We start from the raw sequence: 24901 nt of genomic DNA, 5'->3' as shown, positions 1-24901 counted from the left end.
CTTGATGGCAGGTCTGACCTAGAGCAAGACTTAACCTTGCTGAACACTGCTCTTCTTCTCTGTCAGGATATGTGTGACTACCTCTGAGGAAGATGCTTTGACTTCCTTTATTTCATGGTAGGATATGGACGTTAAGCTGTTTGTATGGACAGTGTTCAGTCGCGTTAAATATAGTCACAGTTTTTCCTTATTCCTTTATAATCTTTGAGAGTCATTATTTTGGGGGTTGACTCGGTAGGTAAGAGTGCCTTTTATACAAGCACAAGGACCTGGGGTCAGATTCCAAGCATCTGTGTAAAGAGTCAGACATGGCCTGGATAGCCTTGTGGGCAGAGACAGGAGGACTGCTGGAGCCTGCCAGTCTATTGCCATGTTCATTGAGAGGCCCTTTCTCAAGGGGTTAAGGTAGAGGGTGACAGAGTGGGACATATTGTGCCGTGTGGATGTACACACCACATGTACACACACATTATTATTATAGGTTATACTTTATTGATTTGTTTTGTGTATGTGTGTGGGTGCTCATTTGCTGAGGTATGGCTGTGAGGGTCAAAGGACAGCTTCTGGGAGTGGGTTCTGTCTACCATGTGGGTCCTGGGGTTCAAACTCAGTTCATCAGTCTCACCAGCCTCCTCGGTACTATTATTTTTATGGTGCTGAGGATGGAACCAAGGGTCTTGTGTATGCTTGGCAAACCTTCTAGTACCAGTCACAACCCCATCTTTTTTGTTTTTCTTTTTTAAGATTGCACACACACACACACACACACACACACACACACACACACACACACACGTACAATATAGCTATCAGACACACCAGAAGAGGGCACCGGATCCCATTACAGATGCTGGGAATTGAACTCAGGTCCTCTGGAAGAGCAGTCAGTGTGCTCTTAACCGCTGAGCCATCTCTCCAGCCCCACCACCCCAATTTGATACATTCACGTCATTGTGCAGCATCACTATCCCTTTCTAGAACTTTCCATTGCCCTCAGGTGGAAATTGTACCCATCAAACAATAGCTCCTCATTCTTTCGGGCTCCCAGCCATGATAACAGCATCCCTGTTTCTGTGGATGGGCCTGTTCTAGGTGCCTCAGAAAAGTAGAATCGTGCAAAGTTTACTTCAGTGTCTGTGAGGGTTTTGTGTTTGCATGGAGGGTAGAAGCCAGGGCTCTGTCCATAGAAAACACGTGATCTACCAGTGAGCTACAGCGCGGCCCAAACGTCCGGCTTGCTAGCCCATCACTAGCAAACGGACTTTTGTGTTATTTGTGTCCTTGGCTGTTATAACATGATAGTGAGCATTAGTGTGTCAGTGTCTGCGCTCGGTGGTAAGCCAAGAGAGGAAGGAACTGTTAGTGCCAATGACATCAAAAATAATGTTTAACTGGGTGTGGCGGCACGCCCCTTTAGTCCCAGCACTCAGGCAGAGGCAGGTGGATCCCTATGAGTTTGAGATCAGCCTCATCTACGTATGGATTTCTAGGGTAGCCAAGGCTATGTACTGAGGACTTTTATCAAAGCAAACAAACCAACAGCAATGTTTGACTTTTCTTCTTTCCCTGTGGCTGTGATAAAATACTCTTGACAGAAGCCCACTAGCAAGAGAGTTTACTTGGGCCGAAAGTCCAGAGTGACAGTCTGCTGTGGCGGGTCATGTAGCAGGATCTTGAGGGGGTCGGTGATATCATGGTCACAGCCAGTAGGTAGTGAATGGTGAATTTTTAAATAAAAAAATTAAGTTTTTTTTATTATTTATGTGGGTGTTTTTCTGTGCACTACGGGCATGTCTGGTGCCTATGGAGGCCGGAAGAAGGTATTGGTCTCCTGGCACTCAAGTTCTAGGTGGTCCTTAGCCAGCACGTGGATATGGGGGATTGCACTTTCATTCTCTGGAAGAACAAGTCACCTCTCTGGGCCAGAGAACAATGTTTGTTTATTTTTATCCCTCCCCCACCCCAACAATCTCATTCTGCAGATAAGGCAGAGATCTGCCTGCCTTTGCCTCTGGAGTGCTAGGATTAAAGGGTTTGGGGGTAGGGTGGTACTCGTGTGTGTGTGTGTGTGTGTGTGTGTGTGTGTGTGTGTGTGTGTATGTGTGTATGTGTGAGGTGTGGCTGGGGTTTGGGAGGGGGATAGGGGTTCATGAATGTGTGTGTGTGCTGGGGTTTGGAAGTGGGGTGGGGATTCATGAGTGTGTGTGTGAGGCTGGAGTTTGCAGGTTGGTTAGGGGCTTGTGTGTGTGGCTGGGGTTTAGGGGTGGGGTGGGAGTTTGTGAGTATGTGAGTTGGGGGACTGTGGTTTGGGGGTATTCTTGGCAGTCCTGGATCTCACTCTGTAGCTGAGGCTGGTCTCTAACGCAGACATCTGCCTTTCTCTGCCTCTGGAGGTCATGCTTGTGTATGGGGAGGCGCTCATGTCATGGCACTCATGGGGGTCAGAGGACTGTCTGCAGCTCCAGCAGGTTGCTGGTTCTCTTCCTCTACTGTGTGTGAGTCCCAGGAATAGAGCCTAGGTTGTCAGTTGTCTTAGTCAGGGTTTCTATTCCTGCACAAACATCACGAACAAGAATCGAGTTGGGGAGGAAAGGGTTTATTCGGCTTACACTTCCACATTGCTGTTCATCACCAAAGGAAATCAGGACTGGAACTCAAGCAGGGCAGGAAGCAGGAGCTGATGCAGAGGCCATGGAGGGATGTTACTTACTGCCTTGCTTCCCCTGGCTTGCTCAGCTTGCTTTCTTATAGAACCCAAGACCACCAGCCCAGGGATGGCACCACCCACAGTGGTGCCACCACCCACCTCCACCCTTGATCACTAGTTGGGAAAATGCCTTACAGGTGGATCTCATGGAGGCATTTCCTCAAGGGAGGCTCCTTTCTCAGTGATAACTCTAGCTTGCGTCAAGTTGACACACAAAACAGGCCAGGACATCAGTGTAGGCAACACTGCCCTCACCTACTATCTCAGAGGCTCCAGGAGAGAAGTCTGTTCTGTGCTTAGCTCTCCTCCTCTCCTTATACGGCTTCAGGAATGGCACTGCCTTCTTTTGAGCCTAACCTAAGCAATCCCTCGAGGGTGTGCCTAGTGACACCACTCCTAGTGATTCTAGATCAAGCCGTCAATCAATCCGTTCCCATCCCCACTCCAATGAAGCAGAAGGCTCCGGTTTTTCCACATCTTGCTATTCTATTTGTAGCTGTCCGAGTGGGTGTGAGGTGGTATCTTGTGATAGTGATGTTCAGTGATGCCGAATGCCCTTTCACATGCTTGCTGGAACAAGACACTGTCTCTGAGGTGAGTGGGATGGCGAGCACCCCCTCACAGTTATGATAGGTGCAGTGCAAAGAAGACGTAGACCTGAAGACAAGTCTTCTCTCGAGGAGCCTCCACGCTTAGTGGGGACTGTGCCAGAGAGCTCAACCAAATGTGAAGGCCCAAACCATCATCACCTGGGGAGAGGAGGTGGGAACGGGCACACCTGCATGCTCAGGGCAAGCTCTTGGGGGTGTCAGCCAACAGAAATTTCACCAGAAGTCATGGGGCCTCTTCAGGGATGATGGCGGTAATGGCTCAGTTCAGTCCCATCACTGTGGTCACTTCTCCACAAACAAGCTCCTCCCTGCAGACCGCTGGCATCAGTGGATCTTGGATAGAGAGGCTCTCCTGCTATCCAGGTTAGAGAACATAACTTCTCCTTTCTGGACCCTAGCTTGAGAAAGGGAATAATGACAAAGTACAGAGCAAGGGCTGTCTCTCTGGAAAGAGGTTCTTAGACCATTTCAGTTTTAAAGCCCACTGCATTCATGATAAGCAGCAGCATTAACTAGAGAAGGGCCTGACAGTCAGAGAAAAATGGCCGACTGTCTTGGCCTCCGGCTAAGCAGCCTGTCTTTTACTTCCTCTATGCTGTTTTTGTGGCACAGGACAAAGGCTGATGTGGTAGAGACTGCTCTGCCTCCAGAAATGAGATGCAGAAGTCACTGTTCCAGTCAAGATTTTGCAGGTGGGACAGCAAGTCTGGTGGAGTTCTGTCTAGGACAAGGCCCAGGCTGGCCTTGTGGGAAGCAAAAAGGTCATGAGATGACTGAGGTGATTCCTCAGCTGAGATTCCCACCCTCAATCCCTGGCCAGGCTGAGGCACTCCCTTCTCCTTGGGCAGTCCTTGGAACTGAGCTGTGTGTGTTAGCTGTTGAACACATGTTCTCCAACAGTTGGGCCTACCATCTGTGTGGTGGGGATGCCCTTCCCAGCCCCTCCCAGGTCCTCTCTAGGGTGGGCCAAGACCACCTGCCACATTGCAATGACCAGCTGCTCAGGGTCTCCTTCAAAGTCCAGGGTGGCTTCCTCCCTCCTTGGCATGTGAGCTCAACTGCTGAGGGGTGAGGCTGGAATGGCCACATGTGTCTTTCCCATCTTTCTGAATTATCTGGGTTTTCCATTCTGTTCCCCCTCATTCTCATCTCACTTCCCCCCTTTTTCCCTTTGGGTGGGAGATTTCTTTTTTAGACACTATATACCTCATGCTAGCCTTGAACTCAACTCACTCTGCACTCCAGAAGGCTTCCAACTAAATATCCTCCTGCCTCAGTACTGAGGTTGTGGGTGTGCCTCACCACTCCTGGGGCACGCTTTGGCAGTCCTCTCTTCAGGACCACATTCCCACCTGCCCCTACTCCTCCTCATCCATGAAATGTTTTCCTGAGCTCAAGATACCACCGTCTACAAGGGTTACACTGTGGTACATCCTTAGGTCTTGGGGGATCGAGGTCTTATTTGTGCTGATGCTCAGGAGATCAAGATGACCCACTGAAAGTTGGGGAATAGAATGGATCCTTGTCAAGGAAATCTACTGCCACTTGGGAGAAGGCTTCTGCAAGAAAACCCAGCCTTTGTGTAGCCATCGTGATGAATAGTCACCGTCCTAGAAAACAGTCCTCATGGGCCACTAACGAGCCATGTGACCATGACTGAAGCATTTCTCCATCCTGGGCTTCATTTTCTTCTTTGGATTAGTCAGGGCAAGTACCTGCTTCTAAGAGACATGACCATATTCAGTCAAAGTTATGCCATGTGTTTGTTAAGAAATGGTCTTCTTGTGGGTGTGGTGGTACAGATCTTTAATCCTACCATTCAGAAGGCAGAGGTAAGTGGATCTCTGAGTTCGAGACTAGCCTGTTTATGTAGACTACATACATTTACATATATGTATATTGAATTCCAGACCTGACACACTGCATAGCAAAATCCCATCTTAAAATAAACAGAACACACACACACACACACACACACACACACACACACACACACACACACACACACACCAAGACAAGGCCATAGAGAGGTCAGCAGTTAAGAGTATTTGCTCTGCAATCATGAGGAACAGAGAGAGTTTGGATCCCAACGTTCCTTTAATGCACCAGGTTCCACATATGCCTGGCTCTGAGGGGTGGGCAGAGGCAGAGGCTCTTGGGCTCCTTGGCTTTCAGCATAGCTGGAACATGAGTACTGGGTTCAGGGAGAGACTCTGCCTCAAAAGAATAGACAGAGAGATACAGGAGGACACTAGTCACCCTCTTTTTGGCCTCTGTATGCATTCTGCATTCTGTATACTTGAGACACACACAAACATAAATTTCAAACATGTATTGTTTGTGTGCATGCATGTGCTGTGTAGTAAGTACATGAGTGGAAGCTAGAGGAACAGCTTTTGGGAGTCAGTTCTCTCCTACCCTGTGGGTCTTGAGGCTTGAACTCAGATGGTCAGATTTGGTGACAAGTGCCTTTATCTGCCTGGCCATCTCTCTACCCCTAAATAAATCTATAAATAAATAACTTTTTAAATAGAACAAATAAGGAAGGGGGAGAGAGAGAGAGAGAGAGAGAGAGAGAGAGAGAGAGAGAGAGAGAGAGAGACTGAAGCCAGTCTGCATAAATTTGACTCTCAGCCACTTGTGGGGCTATGATCTTGAATAATTTACTAAACCTCCCATCTGTGGCATGGAGGTGACAGAGCCAGCTGCACAGAGCTCTGTGAGGAGATAACGCAGGGCTGCAAATACAGCTGTGACTTCCACATCTGTACGTGTGCAAATACTTACACTGACAGGCGGCGCATAGCAGGCGTCAAAGGAAAGAAATAGCTAAAGCTTCCTCCGTGCACACTAGTTTGGGCTGGATAACAGCACACTGCCTGCAGTGACCTTTCCTATGTGACAGGAAGGAAACTATTCCTCTCGGCTCCAAACACCCTCAGAAATTCCACTTCCACACTGGGGCACGCACTTCTGCCAGCTTCTCCTGTGGCAGGAGGGTGGATGGAGTGATAGCCGGGGGTGAACAACCGTGAGTCAGAAGAAGGCAAAGGTGTGGACGGTGTGAGGAACCACGAGAGCAAACAGAGAGCCCTGGACGCCACGAGCAACCCTTAGCCATGGAATTTAAAATGGCATCTCACAGGAGAGAAGGGAGAAATTGGATGGCCAGAAAATGTGAAGATGGCGGCCAGAGGTTCAAAGATGGGTGGGAGAGATATTCCAGACTCTGTTTCACATCAAGATACACACCTCAACATTGCTGGGAGGTTTTTTTTTTTTTTTTTTTTTTTTCTTTTTTTTAGATTTTTGAATTAAGGTCTCGTTTGTTTGCTTTTGATTCTTTTCCTTCTTCTGTTTGTTCATTTGTTTTTAAGACTAGCTCTGTAGACCAGGGTGACCTTGAACTCACAGAGATCTGTTTACCTCTTGACTCTGCAGTGCTGGGATTAATCGGTACACCACCGTTGCCCGGTCTCCTTTTATAGCCCCGACTGGCCTGGAAATTTATTATGCAGTCTAGTCTGGTCTTTAAACTCAAAGTGATCCTCCTCTCTCTCCCTCTCGTGCCGTAATCACGCACCTAACTAAATTTTTGTTTGTTTGTTTAAGGAACTTGGGTGGCAACACATTGGTCAGGCCAGCACTTGAGAGGCTGGGGCAGCAGTGGCGGATTTTTGTACTGAATGTTCCTCGGGCTTGTATGGCCTATTCTGTAAGAGGCATGGCTGAGCATCCTCCTTGGGCCTGGTTCTGTGCCACAAGCAGGTGGCCTGGGTGGTCATCTCTCCTAGACCTGTTAATGGGTGTTCTCACTGAGAGTTTTTTCCCAGCTTGTTTTGCTATGAGATGCTGTGACTGTTACAGGGAGAGCTGGGCTTACTCTGATTCCCTGTGCACCTAGCACACCCCTAAACTTAATTCCTCCTAGTTCAGACTGGCCTGGCTGTGTACCTGAAGGTGACTTTGAACTTCTTTTCAAAGGAAGTCTGAATTTCAATAAAAAAAAGACTTAACTAACCTAATTAATTAAAAATATTTTATTTATATTGGTGTTTGCCTCTACGTATGTCTGTGTAAAGGTTTCAGATCCCCCCCCCCCCCCCCCCCGAACTGAAATTACAGGCGGCCATGTGGATGCTGGGATTTGAAACCTGTTCCTTTGGAAGAGCAGCCAGTTCTCTTAACCATTGAGCCATGTCTCTAGCCCCTAATTTACTTTTTTAATTTAAAAATTAATTTACATTTATTTATTTGTGTGGATCTATGTGGGTGTGTGTGTGCATACTGAGGTCAGAGAACAATCCTCCTCCCACCAGGTGGGTCCTAGGAATGGAACTCAGGTCTTCAGTTTTCATATCTAGCACCTTTATTTGCTAAGCCAGTTTTGTTTACTCTGTTTGACTGGTTGGTTGGTTGGTTGTTTGGTTGGCTGATTGGTTGGTTGGTTGGTTGATTGGTTGGTTGGTTGGTTGGTTGGCTGATTGGTTGGTTGGTTGATTGGTTGTTTGGTTGATTGGTTGATTGGTTGTTTGGCTGATTGGTTGGTTGGTTGGTTGATTGGTTGGTTGGTTGGTTGGCTGATTGGTTGGTTGGTTGATGAGTGTACATGCTATAACATGTATGTGGACGTCAGAGGACAAGTACAGAGTTGGTTTTCTCCTTCTATCTTTACAAGGGGTCCAGAGATCACACTCTGGTTGTTAGGCTGTGGGTCAAACCTTTACCTGCTGAGTCATGTGGAGATCCTGGTAACCTTGAATTTCTGATTGATCATGTGGCTTCTACCTCCAAAGTGTTAGAACTATATAGGCATGTACCACCATGTCTGACTTATGCAGTGCTGAGGCTTGGGGCTGAACTCTGGGCATCCTGTATGATAGTCAAGTACTTTACTCCCCAACCTTCTGGGGAGTTTTCTGGGTATTTGATATGGACAAATAATAAACACCCCATTCTCAGGGTGTACTTCTTGGGGGAGAGACAGTGCTCAGATTATCAGTAGATTACATAGCACTTGGAGGAAACTGAGGATGATGGTGAGGCTGAGATGTGCTGGTGGGGACGGAGATCCTTGCTCTCATATATTGTCAGGGAAGATGTCACAAGACCATGGCAGCCATCTCCACCCAGGCCACAAGGCCATTCCAGATACCGCCAGGAACATGAAGGCGAGGTTCCCTGATGGAAGGACAGCAAGCACAACTCCTATTGGGCAAGAGTACCTAAAACATTCCAGGAGGCAACTCAGTGTGGCAGATAGATGACATGCAGAGAAGTGACTGAGCTGGTTATGAGGGTGGACAAATCCTTTGCGTGCTTCTGGGTCACTGGAGGGACTTGAACATTTTGTGTGTGTTTGTGTGTGTGCATGTGCATGCGTGTACTTGTGCACGCTTTGAAGATTCCTTGTGGGGGTTGGGGATTTAGCTCAGTGGTAGAGCGCTTGCCTAGGAAGCGCAAGGCCCTGGGTTCGGTCCCCAGCTCCGGAAAAAAAAAGAACCAAAAAAAAAAAAAAAAAAAAAGAAGATTCCTTGTGTATGCTAGCTTAGAGATCTACTGTTGTCCCCAGCTCTCTTTATCCTTCCCCTGACCCCTCAAGAAAGTATGTCCAGCCCGTGGCAGAAACAATCCTCTTGCCTCTCAGCCTCCTGCGTAACTGAAACTCTGACACTGCTACCACATCTGGCAGACCTTGGATTCATCTGAGGAAGATGGGAAGCCAGGACAGCACCTGGATTCTAGCAGACATGCCAACTGCTGGACTGGCAATAGCCTGAAGCAGGAAGCCAGGTGGAAGGGATTAATAACTCAGGCCAATGTCAGTCTGTGAGAGTTCTCTATGCTAACGAGGTATCTAGATAGGCCCACCTTGGGTGCCAGATGTTGTTGGTCTGTATTTCTGCCTTACTACTGTGATGCTAGGCCACCGGCATGTCATTCAGAGAAGGTGAAATGCAGGGCCAACAGGCTGCATGTCTGCCTTGCTACTGGAACTAGAGCACTGTGGGAATGTTGCTCAGGGAAGGAGAATGCAGTCTAGGATAGGAGGTCCCAGTCCATGTTTCTCCAGGTTAGAAACAGTGGGAACTGGGTCAGATGTTGTGGTCAGTCTCCTGTGTACCCACATATTGCCAGCAGCCATATTTGAGGAGTTGAGGATGGAGGTCTGCTGGCCCACACTGAGCCTGTGATGTGATGTGGGTGGGATCTGGCTTAGTTCCGAGTGAGTGCCAAATGTATGGAGGGGCTGGATGCTCAGGAAGGGAAACTCATTGGCTAAACACTTGGCACCTATCTAGATACCTCGTGAGCATGGAGAACTCTAGGTTTTTATGCTACATGACTGGTTGTCATGGTCCTCTTAGCAGAGTGTCATGGTCATGTGTTCTAGGATTGGTAATCTGAGGTGGTCTGGCCAGGAGCTGATTCTAACACCTACCATTCTCAATTATGAGATTTACTGGAGTTTTTGAGTCTGCTTCAACCTTGCTAGTTCTTCTGTCTGGTGCACAGTTGGTTCCACTTGCTACACAGGCCAGAGCATGGTAGCTTAGACCACAGAGCTGAGGTGGAGAGAAGGGGCCTAATTTTGGGACTATTCTGAAAGCAGAACTCAGTCATTCCTTCACCCATGTGTTGATTCCTTTCATCTGGTGCCAAACACTGGAGATGTTAACTTGTTTGTTTTGAAATACGGGCTCATTCTGTAGCCCAGGCTGGCCTGTAATTTCTGATCCTCTTGTGTCAGTCTCCCAAGTACTGGGTCACAGGCATGCACCCCCATTCCCAGCCTTGGAGATACAGACTGGAGTAAGAACAGACTGAATCGTGTGTGTATTCTTTTCCTCTGGAGCACAAAGAACCCAAGCAGATAACTGCCAAGGCATGAGCCAGAGGAGCAGCCCAAGAACGAGTTCCCAGATGTCCCTAAGGTTCGCAGTATCCCCTGCTGGCTTGGCTAGTTTTGTGTCAACTTATCACATGGTGGTCATCAGTGAGGAGGGACAGTAGGCAAGCCTGGAGATCATTTTCTTAATTAGTGATTGATGCGAGGCCCAGTCCATGGTGGGTGAGGCCACTCCTGGGCTGGTGACCCTGGGTTCTATAAGAAAGCGAGCTAAGCAAGCCATGTGAGCAATCCAGCCAGTGAGCAGCACCCCTCCACGGCCTCCTCGCCAGCTCCTGCCTCCAGGTTCCTAAGTCAGGAAAAATTTGTGTGATCAAATATAGAAGAAAGACTTGAGAAGAACGAGATTGAGCTGGATTAGAAGCCCAGGGGAGATCCATGGGCTTGCCGTGGTCCCAAAGCTCCTTTGTAGAACTGTAGGTTCAAGCCCAGCTCGCTCAACCCTAATTTCGTTGTCCCTTTCCCATAACCTATCACTGATGGCTCAGGCTTCAGATGTCATAGCTGCAGCACGATCACCGCTAGTTAGACACTGGGTAGAACCACTGGGCATTCATTGCACTGCCAGCAGAACCTATGGAATATGTTCCCTCCAGGGCTTTGGGAGAGACATCTTTCAGGACTCATATTTTTAGGTGCAGACCGGCTCACAACAGCCTCTGAGGAGCCTGATTCCTCCTTACTCCTTCCTTCCCCAGACACAGACAAGCCAGTGCTCTCAGGCCAGCACATCTTCCTGGCAGTTGAAGACTCTTAATTTGGACTTGGCTGTGGGGAAAGGTCAGCTTGGGGGCCAGCCTGGCTCTGGCCAAACTCTCTAGTTACAGGCCAGGGCTCGCCTCACCTGCCCCCGTAAAAGCGGCTTTCTCACATGGCCACTCCAGCCTCAGATGACAGGGCAGGCTTCTGCTATGCCCCCTGGCCTAGATGTAGAGCAAAAAGGCGATGGCTTCCCCTACCTCAGCCTTCCCTCTCCCTTTCCCTCATCTGATGTTCACACAGAGGTTGACATCTCACTGAGTCCTACCTGCTTCCTAAACCCGAACTCCTCATTCGCAAACACATCTGCTCCATGCGGAGACGAGCTTCCCTAACCTAGATACTAAGCTCTGTTTATTGGACAGAGGTGGGGGAGGTGGGGTTAGATCAAGGATGGACACATGGTCCGAGCCAGCCAGGGCTAGATAGTGACACTCTTTTTTTCAAAAAGCAAGCAAATACACACATTTGGCAAGATATCAACTATGAAAAGGGTCTGAGGAGGCAGCGTTGGTAACAGAGTGTTTGCCTAGCATGCACAGTGCTAGGCCTGATTTCCCAGTACTGTATTAGAACCTAGCACGGTGGCACATGCCTACTAACATAGCGCTTGGGATATGGAAGCAAGAAGGTCATGAGTTCAAAGTCATTCTCAGCTACATAATGAGTTCAGAGTCAGCCTAGGCTATCTGAGACCCTGCCTTGATACTACTAATAATAGTGATGATGATGATGATGATGATGATGATGATGATGATGATGATGATGATAAGAACCCAGTACAGCTTCTTAGACCTTATTTATAGTAATAGAGGATTCGGCTGGTTCTGGGGACACAGTATGGCCTCCAGGTGGTGGCTCATGGGGCATTGGGTAAAGACTGCTGTCTAGCCTGAGGCAGAGCTTTGGGCTACAGGACTTGCCTGGGTTTTGGTTTTGGCTTTGTTGAGACTAAATGGAGAATAGAGGCTTTTTGCCTGTTACACAAATCTTCTACCACTGAGCTATTTCTCCTTGCTGCCCTTTATGGATGAAGATGTATCCTCCCTGGTAGCTATTAGAGTCCCAGGACCATGCCTTCCATTGCCCACCAGCCATCTTCAAGGTCCTCCTCATTTCCAGAGGCGGCAGAAACTATGAGAACCTCCTAGGCAAAGGACCAGGTATTTCCCACACAGAAAGTCCTGGGAGGGACCAAGGTGTCGAAGCAGCCACTATGGAATCAGGAGTGTGGGTTGAGTGGCAGTGGCTCACATGTCCTGATTCTACCGGTCTGTCTGGTGACGATGTAGTCTCTTCTCACTACTAGGATATCCCTGTGTTCCAAAGAGGGCAAGGGGGACATACAGGGTCTTTTTTCTAAGTCCCACCCAAGGTGGGGAGAGTAAGGAGCCCACCCTCAAGGTCTCCCCATTGAGAGGTTGTGGTGTTTCTGTAGGTCGGAATGAGCTGATCGCACGCTACATCAAGCTCAGAACAGGGAAGACACGTACAAGGAAGCAGGTGAGTCTGGAAGGGTCTTCCCAAGGGGACTGGAGAGGCACTGGGTTCCCTGGTTCCTCATTTACTAAAGAGTCAAACTCCCTCTCTGGCAGACTAGGGGAAAAAGCAAATCATTCCCTCTCGTGAAGTACTGCCAGACTCAAGGTGAACTGGGGCAGGCAGGAGTGAGCTGCCCACATTGACCCACTCCTCACACAGTTCATTCACAAGTGTAGGTAGAGAGCCATGAAAAGCTAAGGGTTGGGAACACAGGAGACAAGAACTCTTTTTCTGCAACAGGTCTCCAGCCACATCCAGGTGCTTGCCCGTCGAAAAGCCCGGGAGATCCAGGCCAAGCTCAAGGTAAGGAAAACTGTCATCAGAGAGAACCATGGGACTTGGGGTAAAGTGGGGCTTCCCAGAAGTTGCAGCTCTTTTTCTAGTTGGGAAAGTCAGCCCTGTGGGTTCAGGGGCTTCTGCTGTGCTAAGTCTATGTTCTTTTTGCTGTTAAGAACAGTTGAGGCCTAGCCTGTGGCATCTGTGTAGAGCCATGTGTATAGATGGCAGTCTCCTGCTAGGCCCTACCTGGGATTCAGTGTAGCAGGGCCCAGACTCAGCGTTTCTTTTCCATGTTCTCTGAGATGGGCAGTTCCATCTCCTCCCTAGATGGCTCTCAGTGTTAGGTCAGTTGCTGATGGGCCACCTCAGAAAGACAGTCCTCCAGGACTCTGGACCCACGTCCTTTGGGTGAACACTAAGAGGGTGTGAACCTTCTGTCAGGGACACCCCCCCCAATCCCTCCCTGCCAAGGGTTTCTCTGTGAATTCTTGGCTTTCTTGGAACTCACTCTGTAGATGAGGCTGGCCTTGAACTCACAGAGATCCACCTGTCTCTGCCTCCTGATTGCTGGGATTAAAGGGATTGCTGGGATACACCTCTTAACTCCATCACCTCTTATCTGTAGAACCACAGACCTCTCTGTCCCCTAAGAAGCCACACTCACTGTCCTCACACTTCCGTTCCTGCCTCAGCCCAGCTGTCCAACACACCCCACAGCTGTGGCTCAGCACCTCCATCCTTTGTCCCCGGGACAGCTGGCTTGCCTGCAGCTGTGGATCCCTCTCTGGAACACTTCCAGTCCTAAAGCCCTGCTTGTTCTCCATGTCCCCTCTCTGGTCTGCCTCTGACAAATTGAGAGCCCAGGTGACAACAGACAACAGAAGAGCTGTGTTATATATTTAGAGTGTCCAGGGGAATGTTCAATTCCTTGGGACCTCTCTACCATGTATCCTCGCTTCAAAGAACCTTGTGTCTGTTTGTAACTTGAGACTGGAAGGCAGCCATCACTGGCTCCTAGTCAGGCATCAAGAGGAGCCACAAATCTCTTAAAATGCTCAAATTGTCATGTATCTGCAACTTCCCCAGAGACTGGTCTGGGGACTTTGTCCTACTTTCAAAGCTCCTGGGACCACAGTTATTAAGCTTTGGGGTGGACAGTAGGGTAGGTGGAAATCCTTGGGCTTGGTTCTACCCCATCTTTGCCTCATGGGCCTGTCCTGTATCCGCCATGAGCCCTGTTCAGTATCCTCATCTACAAAATGTCAGGGTGATGTGGCACAGTGACTGGCAATGTCCCCTTCAACTGGAAGATGCACGACTCCCGGCTCTGCTGTCTGGCCACTGATGCCATCCTTGTGAAGTCCTTTCCACTTCCTTCTGCCTCTCACCCTCATGCCTTGAGGATGTGGTTTCCTGAGCCCTGTCATTTGTTTAGATTAAGGATACAGGAAGGGACACATGTTGCCGGCATGGAACGGATCGAGCTCTCTGGACTTGAGTTGTAAATCTCAGCAGTCCTTAGGATGTGGCACGTCAAGTCACCTCAGGGAGAGGCCTGGGAGGGCTCTCTTTTCCTCCCAGAAGTACCTGGCATCAGTTATCGAAGATGGCCTTTAAGAACAAGGCTCAAGTCTCTCCACAGAAGGACAGTGGTTGAGGATGCCAGCACCGAATCTCACCCACTCACTGCTTTCACAAGCAAGCACATAGTAGGGAACAAGCAAGCACATAGTGTGGCTTCCATGTGTTCTGTAGTGAGCGCTGGCTGCTGCTACACCCTAACACATTTCCACTACCTTCTCTGTCCCAGTTTCTAATGTCTTAGTCATTTTTCTGTGACAAAAATTTTTTTTTTCTCAGGCTGGGTAATTAATTATAAGGCATAAATCTGGATATGATTGTGTATGCCTATAGTCTTATCAGGAGGCTGAGGCAGAAAGATCATGCAAGCCCAGGCATTTGAGAACAGCTAATATAGACAGACTGTTTTTAAAAAAAGAGGGGAATTGGGCACAATGCTCCACACATAATCTCAGTTACCGGGGAGGCTGAAACATGAGAACCTGAGTTCAAGATCAACATGGGCATTCTAGTGAGACCCTATCTCAAAGTTTTAAACAAGAAGGGGCTGGTGACAGAGTATAGAGTGCTTCTATAGTGTAAGGCCCTGAATCATGGGAAAAAATGGGATAGGGGCTGTGGATGTGGCTACTGCAGGGTTGAGTGGTTGCCTAGCCTGTGCAAGACCCTAGGCTCAAACTCTAGCACAAAAAGAAGAAAGAAAGGCTTAAAGATTATGGGATGGGAGAGTTGGGCAGTGGTTAAGAGCACTTGTGGCTCTTGCAGGGGACCTGGGTTCGGTTTCTAGCACCTACACACATAGTAGCTCACAACCATCTGTAACTCTAATTCCAATGGGTCTGACCCTCTTCTGGCTTCTGCATGCACCATCCATGCACACACTGCACACACATACATACATGCAGGCAACATACTCACACACCTAAAATAAGTAATTAGTTAATGAAAATGAAGAAGAATGGGTGCTTACGTGGCTCACAATCCAAGAACATGGTTACAGTATCCATCCAACATCTGCAGGGCCTTCTTCCAGCATTAAAGCACGGAGAAGGGCACCACCACACAGAGAGGAGGCTTGAACCGGTCAGTCTTCCTCTTCTTGTAGACCACTAATGCCGTCAAGTGGACTCACCTTAATGACTTTGTTTAATTAGCTTCCGAAGGTCCCAGCTCTAAATGGCCAATAACTTGTGAACACCGTGGAATAGTGGAACCCCAGCATGGCCCACTCTCTTAAGGTTACCCCTGCCTTCTCCATGACTCCGTTCTTCTTAAGAGATCCTCCTGATCCTCTACCTTCCCAGGGGTCAGAGTGTGCTAGCATTTCTCAAGATCCTCTATATGCTGCTCCAGGACACACCTATTTCCAGATTGTCCCTGAGTCATTCTGGGTGATACCTCTGGGTCCCCAGAGCTATACTGCCTCCTGTCTTGGAGTTGCTGTGTGGACTGAGGGAGATTGTCCCGCAGACTCTTTTAAGCTACAGAGGTTATCTGCTAGCCTCAGCTTTTACTCAAGGCAGACTTGGTTCTACCAAACTCTCATTCACCAGGAAATATTGATTCACTAGGGTCTCCACTTGATGAAGATGGTACCTGGATCCACGGGTTCAATGGTAGAGCGCATGCTTAGCATGCTTGAAGCTTGGGGTTCCATCCCCAGCACTAGAGACAGAGAGGAGAGGGAGGGAGGCAGTGCGGGAGGTCAGGCAGGCAGCCTGGCATACATAGTCTCTAGTCAGGGTCATGTGTCCCCAACAGATGAGGAAACTGATCAGAGAAGCCAAGCCACCTGCTCGGTCACCAAAACATTAGGACTTCAAACTCACAACCTGCTCCCCAGCTCTGGCTGCTGACCCTGGACAGCTTTTCTGACCCCAAGGCCGGACCACACCTCCCCTGAGCTTGGTTGGTGGCCCTGCTCAGGTCCTACCTTCCCATGTCTCCTCAGGACCAGGCAGCTAAGAACAAGGCCCTGCAGAGCATGGCTGCCATGTCGTCCGCCCAGATCGTCTCGGCCACAACCTTCCACAGTAAAATGGCTCTTGCCCGGGGCCCTGGCTACCCAGCAATCTCAGGGGTAAGTGGGGCAGCCCAGAGCAAGAGGCCAAAACAGCTTTCCTCATCCCTTCTCTTCTGCAGAGCAGAGCAGTGGCCAGTCTCAATTCCTGTCATCTGAGCCCTTCCAGGGCCCATTCTAAAAGCATAGCTTTGCCGGTGGTAGGATGTCCATTTATTCCTTAAAAGTAACACAGCAGGCAACAGTAACACAGCAGGCAACAGTAACACAGCAGGCCATCAGAGAGAGAGAGAGGCAAGAGGCTGCTTCCATGAGCTGTCCAATGAGAATTGGCTTAATTTACAGTTGAGGAAGCAGAAGGATGGGAGCTGAATCCCAAGGCTTTGATGTAGCAGTGTGGTGTCCTCAATACCCACCGTCCTTCCTGTCTCTCCTCCTGCTCTGCATCCCAAGAGTGACTGTTCCGTTTGGAGAGCTGATGTCTAGGGACAAATCTGTGCTCACATTTCAACTTTGTCGGTCTAACAACCAGTCTCCGAGCTGTGTCCATGTTGCCATGCTTTTTAGAATGTTCCAGAAACGGTCCTCCTTCCCAAGCTTGTCATAGCCTGAATGGCTTTTTAAGATGCCCCACTTGCACTATCCTCACAGATGGGGAAGGGAATAGGTCTTGAATTCCACAGGTTTTTCCGTCATCATATCTCATACAGAGTCTGAGAGAATCTTAGTTGGGATATTAAATAGATGGGACATAAAATGATCATGTAGATACTTGGATTAAATCATTCTTTTTTGCATTCGAGATGGGAACACACCTCGAGAGCAAGCTAAGCACACGCTCTACCACTGAGCCCCTCAGTAGACTTCTTGGCTCTTGGACCTCAGAGCCAAACATGCTTAGAGTCCTGTGACCCCCTGATGGGAGGGAGAAAGTGCCTGGTCAGCAGGCTTGGCTTTCCCCATGAGCCTAGAGAAAAACATACCTAGGTGTGGCTGCTGCCTGTTAGCATCAGCCCGGTCAGCAGAGGTATCAGCTTGTCTTCCTCCCACTGCTGGAGCTACCCTTCTTCCGCCTTTTCCACCTGGAAGCCTGCATGGTCTCTCCCTCACGGATTCTTCCCATGCTCCTCGTGGGCTCTGGCGCCATCCACCACACGGCTGTGCTGAGTCTTTTCTTTTTGTCTCCACAGTTTTGGCAAGGAGCTTTGCCAGGCCAACCCGGACCCTCCCATGAGTGAGTATGGTTTGCGTTCCTACCCCCCACTCCCTGTACTGGTTTTGAACCCAGAATTTTAGGAAGCAGTCTTGCTAGAGGAGATGGGGCAGGGGGACATGGGCTACAGTGGGAGATCAGCCTATAGCTCTGCTCAATCGCAATGACCACTCTGAGAGTGCCATTTACCAAGATGCTGTATCTTGTTCCATACGGGGGTGTAGGCGGAGTTAAAGCTTGATACCCAAGGAAGCATCGGGTTGGCCCAAGAGAGGATGTAAGGTGGATGGCCTGAACAGATCTATTGCTTCTCTAACTCAGATACAAAGCCTGGGAGAGTCGACAGGGGAGGGTGCTGGAAACCAATGCCTGCTAAGGTCTAAGGCTGTCAGAGCTTCTCTACAGCTCTTCCCAGAGCCTGATGCCTTCTTTCTCCTTTCTCCTGCAGTGTGAAACCTTTCTCTCAAAACACCTACGCTGTCCAGCCTCCACTGCCTCTGTCAGGTAGGTAGATTCCCTATGTCACACCCTCTGCCTCCTGCCTCAGGGCCCAGGTCCCCAATACCCCAGTCCTGTTCCTATCACTGCTAGATGTCATGCTGTCACGTGTTCAGATCATGCATCCCAGTTTTCTGGCTCTACCACGTTTCTTGCCTCTAGCTGGCATGCTGCGGCCATGCCTCATGGGTGTCCCGTGGTGTTCCGGGGTGACGCCAGATGCTTGCCTGTTGTGCACAGGGCTGGCTGGGACACAGAACTGGAAGGAGGTGCTCGTGTGCCCAGGTCACTCTCTTAGGGCACATGTGCTGCTAGCTCTTCGGGCTTTCCCCTTGGAATGCTACCTACTGCTTCTCAGTTGGGAGCTGTGGGGCACTGGATTCTGAGCCTAACCCTTCCTTAGCACAGGAGACGCTGATGCCTGGAGTGTACATTGATACCTAAGCAGCTTGCTGGTTTGTGCCCTTCCCCAGGCTTCAGCCCTTACCTTCTCAGGAGGTTTCCTCACCCTTTCCACACTGCAGTCCAGGCCACGGTTTTCAGCCTTCCTGGAAGGGTGACCAGCTGTGCCACTCTGGTTGTGGCCCCTCAGGCTTTCCTGGCACTCGTGGTGCCCACTCACTGCTTCCTTCACCCCTATACGGAGCATCTCTGAGTTGGGTCCAGTCCTCATATCCCTGTCCTCTTTCCTGTTCTCTCTCCTCTGTCCATGTTGATGCAGTCTGCACTCAGATCCACCTAACTCTTGCCCAGATTACTGCAGTCGCCTCTTCACTGGTCCCCGTGATTCCCAAAGCATCTCTCGACATGCTATTTCTGGCCTTAAGATGCTTCCCGGCCCCATCGTTCCTTAACGGTGAGCTCTGAGCTCTGCAGTAGATCTGCTGGACTCCTGAGACTCAGCTTACTCTGCTCCCTGGTCCTGTCCACTGTGCTCCCTGCTCTGCCTCTGGGCTGTGGCTAGACTGCTCCTCCTGGGCCTTGGATCCTCTCACCTGTCGCCACCCAGGTTAGGCGCCCACTGCTTGCCCAGCCAGGGCTCTGTGGACCTCTGTCTAACAGAAGTGTTCATCACTCCCATTTCTGCTTGTACTCGGACACATGTATCTGAGTATCCTTGTGGGATCTTCCTTCTTTTGTTTACACTGTGCTGTGCCCACTGCTTCTGCCTAGGGTGCTAGAGGTCACCAGACTCCCAGAAGGAGAGCGTGGGTCATGAATCTACTGTGTCTCCCTCTGTGCCACCCTTCCGTCACAATGAAGGAATGAAAATCTGCCCAGCAATGGCAGGCTTGCTTGGAGTGCTAACAGCATCAAAACCACAGCTCCCATCCTAAATGGAATAAAGGATGGTTTATGCTGGAGCCGTTATGAGAGACCATGGCCTGGGAACACAGATTTAGGTTACCCCAAATTCCATGTTCCAACGTGGAAACGGGTTCACAGGGTTTTAGATTTTTTTTACTGAACAAAGAAAGTCATGAATCAAGACAACCTTGAACTACTCTGGTGGATCCACCAGCGTATGCAGGTACAACAAGATTCAGGGAGATATTCTATAGGTCTAAAATGCTCTGGGCTGACACTCTTAGCTCTCGGAATGGCAGAAACTAGTGCTCTGCTAAGTTAATAACTTCTGAGAGGTTTCTAATTACTATCATGTGGTGTTAGTTCAGATACAGAGCGGGGTAAGGAATGGCTGTTCAAGAAGACCACAACTAGCCCTGAATAAAGTCATTAGCCTCTGAGACGTGAAATTCCCGTCTCTCCACTGTTCTGACGCCCCAGTTGGCCTGTCCGTCTGTGAAGACACAGAAACTCCCTCCAGGAGTTTTTTGTTCCCAGCCAGACACAGCTGCTTTTCAGGAAATTTTTTGGTTCGAAGTGCTTGCTCCAGGCAGGGTTCCATTCCTCGTATTACCAGGGGGAAAAATTTGCAAAGCCGTCCGTTTCTCAGCCAAAGTTTAACTCAGCCAGTGGCTTTCCTTGACTTGGGAATAGAATCCATCCTGTTCCCCAGCAACCCTGCCCCACTACAGAGCCTTATTTCCCACAATCCAAAAAGCTGTTTAAAGGGTGGCTTTCCAGATTCCCTCAGCTGGCTCCCAGGCCTCCACATTTGCCTTTGCTGGTTCCCAGCTTGGAGCACCCCCCCTCCCCCATCTCGACCCTCATCCCTCCCATCCCCCACTGGCCCCTACTCCCCACTGTCTCTCTTTCAGCTCTGTAGACCAGGCTGGCTTTGAACTCACAGAGATCTGCCTGCCTCTGCCTCCTGAGGGCTGGGATCAAAGGTGCGGGCTACCACTGCCCTGCTACCTCACACCTTCTTTAAGCCTCATCTTCCTGATTGGTTGGCCTCAGGGGCATCGAGAAGTCTTCTGTGGTGCTGGGGGCACACTTCATCAACACTAGCCTAGATCTGCATTCATTTCTTAGAAACCAATGCTCTCCAGGAAATGGATCCCGCTTCCAGGGCCTCTGAGTTACTGTGCTGTTTGCTTCAGCTGGCTGTCTTCCTACCTGGACTAGAAATCACCCTAGGGCAAGAATCCTGCCTGCCCTAACTGCTTTCAGGCAGCCTGGGCTGTTGAGAATCTGTCAGCCTTGAGCATGGGCCTGGTCCACTGATCTGGATCAAGCACAGGCTCTGCCCTGCCACTGATAATACAAGCAGGGAGAACAAGGAGGGGCAGGCTCCATGTGTTACTCTCCCTTCATGTAGGCTTTGAGTCTCCTGTAGGACCCACCCCATCACCCTCTGCACCGCCAGCTCCTCCATGGCAAGGCCGCAGCATAGCCAGCTCCAAGCTCTGGATGTTGGAGTTCTCCGCTTTCCTGGAGCGCCAGCAAGATCCTGACACAGTAAGTCCCCACCATGTCCAACTGTCAAACTCCCAAGAGAGACCATCTTAATCCCAGGGGTACTGTCACCATTGTGACGCCCTGGTCTTGCAGGCTCAGAATAAGTCACCAATTCCATAGGCCTTGTCCTTAAAGAAAGGCCTAGAATCCTGCAGCTTCTGTCTCTCTGCTGCTATGTATATGCCCCTGTCAATGGAGACCCTGCCCACATAGTAGGTCCCCTAATACACACCTTATTAAATGAATTCTCAACCCTGGAAGTTCTCCCCCCACGGAAGACCTCACCTTCCACCCTCCCTACCTCCTCTGGCTTCCTTCCCTTTCTTTCCCCTCTCCCTTAGGTTTTAATAGAGTCCTCGTTCTTTCTTCTCCCCTCACTGTCCTGTGTGTCATTACCTTCCCCCACCCCCCACTTCTTTACTCCGTTCTTTCCCTTGCATTCTGTATATCTCGACCTCAAGCCTTCCTGGCTTCTGTTCTCTCAGGCTAATCCCCCATCTCTTATTTCTCCTCTTATTCTAGTGGCCTTTCCTCCCAACCCCGCCCCTCCCCCACCCTCCACTATTAGCTCTGAGGGGCACAGGGGAAGCTAGGATACCTCAGGCATGGAATCCATATCATCTGAGACAATAGCAGGGTACAGCAGTTACCCCTGACCCAGCTTGTGTAGCAGATAGTGCTGGGGGACCCCTAACTCTTGCCTCCTGGCTTAGTTAGGGTTTCACTGCTGTGAGCAGACACCATGACCAAGGCGACTCTTACAAGGATAGCATTTTAACTGGGACTGGCTTATAGGCTCAGAGGTTCAGTCCAGTATCATCAAGGCAGGAACATGGCAGCCTCCAGGCTGGCATGGTGCAGGAGGAGCTGAGAGTTCCATATCTTCATCTGAAAGCTGCTAGTGGAAGACTGGCTTCTAGGCAGCTAGGATGAGGGAGGGTCTTAAAGTCCACACCCACAGTGACACACCTACTCCAACAGGGCCACACTTTCTAATAGTGCCGCTCCCTGGGCCGAGCATATACAAACCTTCGCACCTCCCCTTCCTAAATGAGGAAACTGAGGTCCGCTTGGAGAGGTAAAGTTATTTGCCTCAGGTTGTGAGTACAGTAGGCAGTTAGGCTGTCTCTCTACCCTACCCTTTGGGTATCACTCTCAGACAGATTGTTCTTCTGTCCACAGTATAGCAAACACCTGTTCGTGCACATCAGCCAGTCAAACCCGAGCTACAGTGACCCCTACCTCGAAACCGTGGACATCCGCCAGATCTATGACAAGTTCCCAGAGAAGAAGGGGGGCCTCAAGGAGCTATTTGAACGGGGGCCCTCTAATGCCTTCTTCCTTGTGAAGTTCTGGGTAAGCCCTTCCTTCCCCTCATTCAGTACATCAAGATGGTGAGGAAAGCGGGAAAGAGAAGGCATGGTGGTGTGTAGGAGGCCACGGGTAGGGAGGGGGCACTGGGAGGGAGCACACACAGGAGGCCACTGCTTGTGGAAGCCGGGTGTCAGAATGTGACTACGAGGCCACAGAGCTATGCGGGTGGGCAGAGGCTTTTGTTTTCATTCTTTCTTCCTCCTTTCCTCGTTTCCATTTCTTTCTATTCTGGGGATGGATGGCAGTGCCTCTAGCATACTAAGATATGCTTCCCGAATCTTGCCCCAGCTCAAGAGGCTCTTTTCTGATGCTGGCTGTAGCAGGGTCCTGGTCAGGAACTGGGGGGATTAAGGAGGCAGTAGTGCTGGGAAAGACTGAGAGGTGTCACAGGGTTGGGAGGAGAATCCGCGTGGACCTGTTGGTTCTGGACCTGATGCTGGTCCCCATCTAGTTCTCATCTGTGAATCCTATTGGGCTGGGCAGAGCTGGGAAAAGAAGAGTGTGGCTAAGGATGTCTCCTGGTGCAGCCCAGGCCACCCATAAGACCCTTGTCTGTCTCAAGCAGTCCTGTCTACAGGCATGGCTTTTGCTACTCTCCCCATCCCTCTGCGGATGTTGGGTACCAGAGCCAGACCACAACATGCTCTACTCTGAGATCAGGAGTCAGAGAGAACAGTCTTCTTCCAGGGCCTAGAACACCCAGGTGCTTTCCTTAGATAGTTTGCAGTGCTGGAACACCCTCTATTTACTCGCTTGTGTTTTAATTTTGTGGCACTGGGGTTGGAGCCCAGGATCTCAACCTTGATAGACAAGTGTTCTCCCTTTGAGCTGCACCACATCCCTACTGGCTGGCTCCTCTTTTAACTTCTGTCCGTCCCAGCTTAATTTGCTCCTAAGCCTCTTGGTAACCTGGGAGTCTCTCCTGGAAAGAATGTGTTGACAGTGAAGGTGTGTACAGTATCCTAGGTGGCTTCCATCCCTGCCTAGGAACGCCCGTCCCAGCCTCCCTACAGCTAAGCCAGCTCCTGGCTCTCAGCAGAAGACTCTAGTGTCGTAGTAGAGACCCGGGGCCTTACCTTACAGTGTACTTTTTCCCTGTGATGGCAGAAGTAGCTGGTTCTCCAAGCAGGATGGTGCCTGGACTTGGATTTGATGTAGGCAGGATCTGCTAGGCGGAGGAGGAAGGCCATTTCCTCCCTAGCTGAGTAGAAACGGGAAAAAGGAGAAGGGAAGTTTGGAGAAAGGTACAGGAGACAGTAATAGAAAACAGCAGTGAGTTAAGCAGATGGTCCTTAAATTCTAGGGCTTAATTAATATGGATGGAACATAGGCTGTGGTGTGTGTGTGTGTGTGTGTGTGTGTGTGTGTGTGTGTGTGTGTGTGTGTGTGTGTGTGTTGGTGCTATAGCGCTTGCTCTACCATTATGCTATGTAGCACTCCATTGACCTTCTTAAATGAGTGTTTATAGTTATTAATTCCAAGAGTCTTTAATAAAGGAAAGCATCCAACTCTTATGCTGATTTCTTCCTAAGTCCTGGAGTGGTAAACTGTAGTCTTCCTTTTTTATATCCTGTGTTAGTAAACATTTATGTTGCTGTACTTTGATGTCATAACTAAGGCCTCGTAGGTTTAGTTTCTAGTAGAATAAAGGTCTGTTTCACATCACTTCCCATCACCCCAGTCTCCTCCCATGGAGCGAGTCATATATCCTTGAGCAAAAGCCACGCCATGTTTGCGTTTTGTTTGACAGTGTACAATTGGTCGCCAAAGAGCTGAAGACAATATTCTGACTACGTTTCGTTTATTACTTACTTTTCTTTTTCCTATATGTAAATGGATTTGTTTTTGTAAACTGGGTATTTTAAAGGAAGTTATTCTTAAATTTTTACAGATTGTTTCATGAGAACTATGATATAAAACTGCAAAGAAATGTTTTGTTTTTCTGTTCTTTTTCAAATGCTCCTAGCATTAGAAAAGCTCCTGTCTTTAAAGATTTATTTTTTTTTATTTAAATGAGTACACTGTAGCTGTCTTCAGACACCCCAGAAGAGAGCATCAGATCCCATTACAGATGGTTGTGAGCCACCATGTGGTTGCTGGGATTTGAACTCAGGTCCTCTGGAAGGGCAGTCAGTTTTCTTAACCGCTGAGCCATCTCTGCAACCAGAAAAGCTCCTATCTTATCAGTCTCTCCTTCCTCCTGGAGATCATCTTGGGGGCCTCTGTTACCTGCTGCAGAGTGAACTAGTAGTTACACGGCTGTTGGATGGAGCCTCTCCCTGGAGAATCAATAAATAGTCTCCGGGATCTCATAGTAAGTACCCTATCGCCATACCCGACTCATTTGTCTGGAACACATACTGTAAAAAGTTCTAAGAGAAAAAGAAAACAAAACATAAGACCAAGGTTAGGTTTTCTAGTGCTGTGACAAAACACTATAGCCAAAAGCAACTCTGGGAAGAAAAGGTTCGATTCATCTCACAGCTTACAGATCTCATCCAGGAACATCAAGAACTCCAGGCAGGATCTTGGGGGCAGGAAC

General features: G+C 49.4%; 1 protein-coding gene across 1 annotated transcript in view; it reads left to right on the top strand.

The window, feature by feature from the left end:
* The window catches only part of Tead4 (TEA domain transcription factor 4), a 78019-nt gene that overhangs the window by 37301 nt on the left and 15817 nt on the right, over positions 1-24901 (top strand). The window contains 7 exon segments of the mRNA NM_001427269.1: positions 12426-12490; positions 12770-12832; positions 16341-16469; positions 17600-17643; positions 18071-18126; positions 20846-20985; positions 22168-22341. Of these exon segments, the coding sequence (NP_001414198.1) occupies positions 12426-12490; positions 12770-12832; positions 16341-16469; positions 17600-17643; positions 18071-18126; positions 20846-20985; positions 22168-22341 (671 nt within the window).

The sequence above is a fragment of the Rattus norvegicus genome, chromosome 4, assembly GCF_021556685.1.
Source record: "Rattus norvegicus strain SHRSP/BbbUtx chromosome 4, alternate assembly SHRSP_T2T, whole genome shotgun sequence".
NCBI classification, from domain to species: Eukaryota; Metazoa; Chordata; class Mammalia; order Rodentia; family Muridae; genus Rattus; species Rattus norvegicus.
This window is presented reverse-complemented; position numbering and strand designations above follow the sequence as displayed.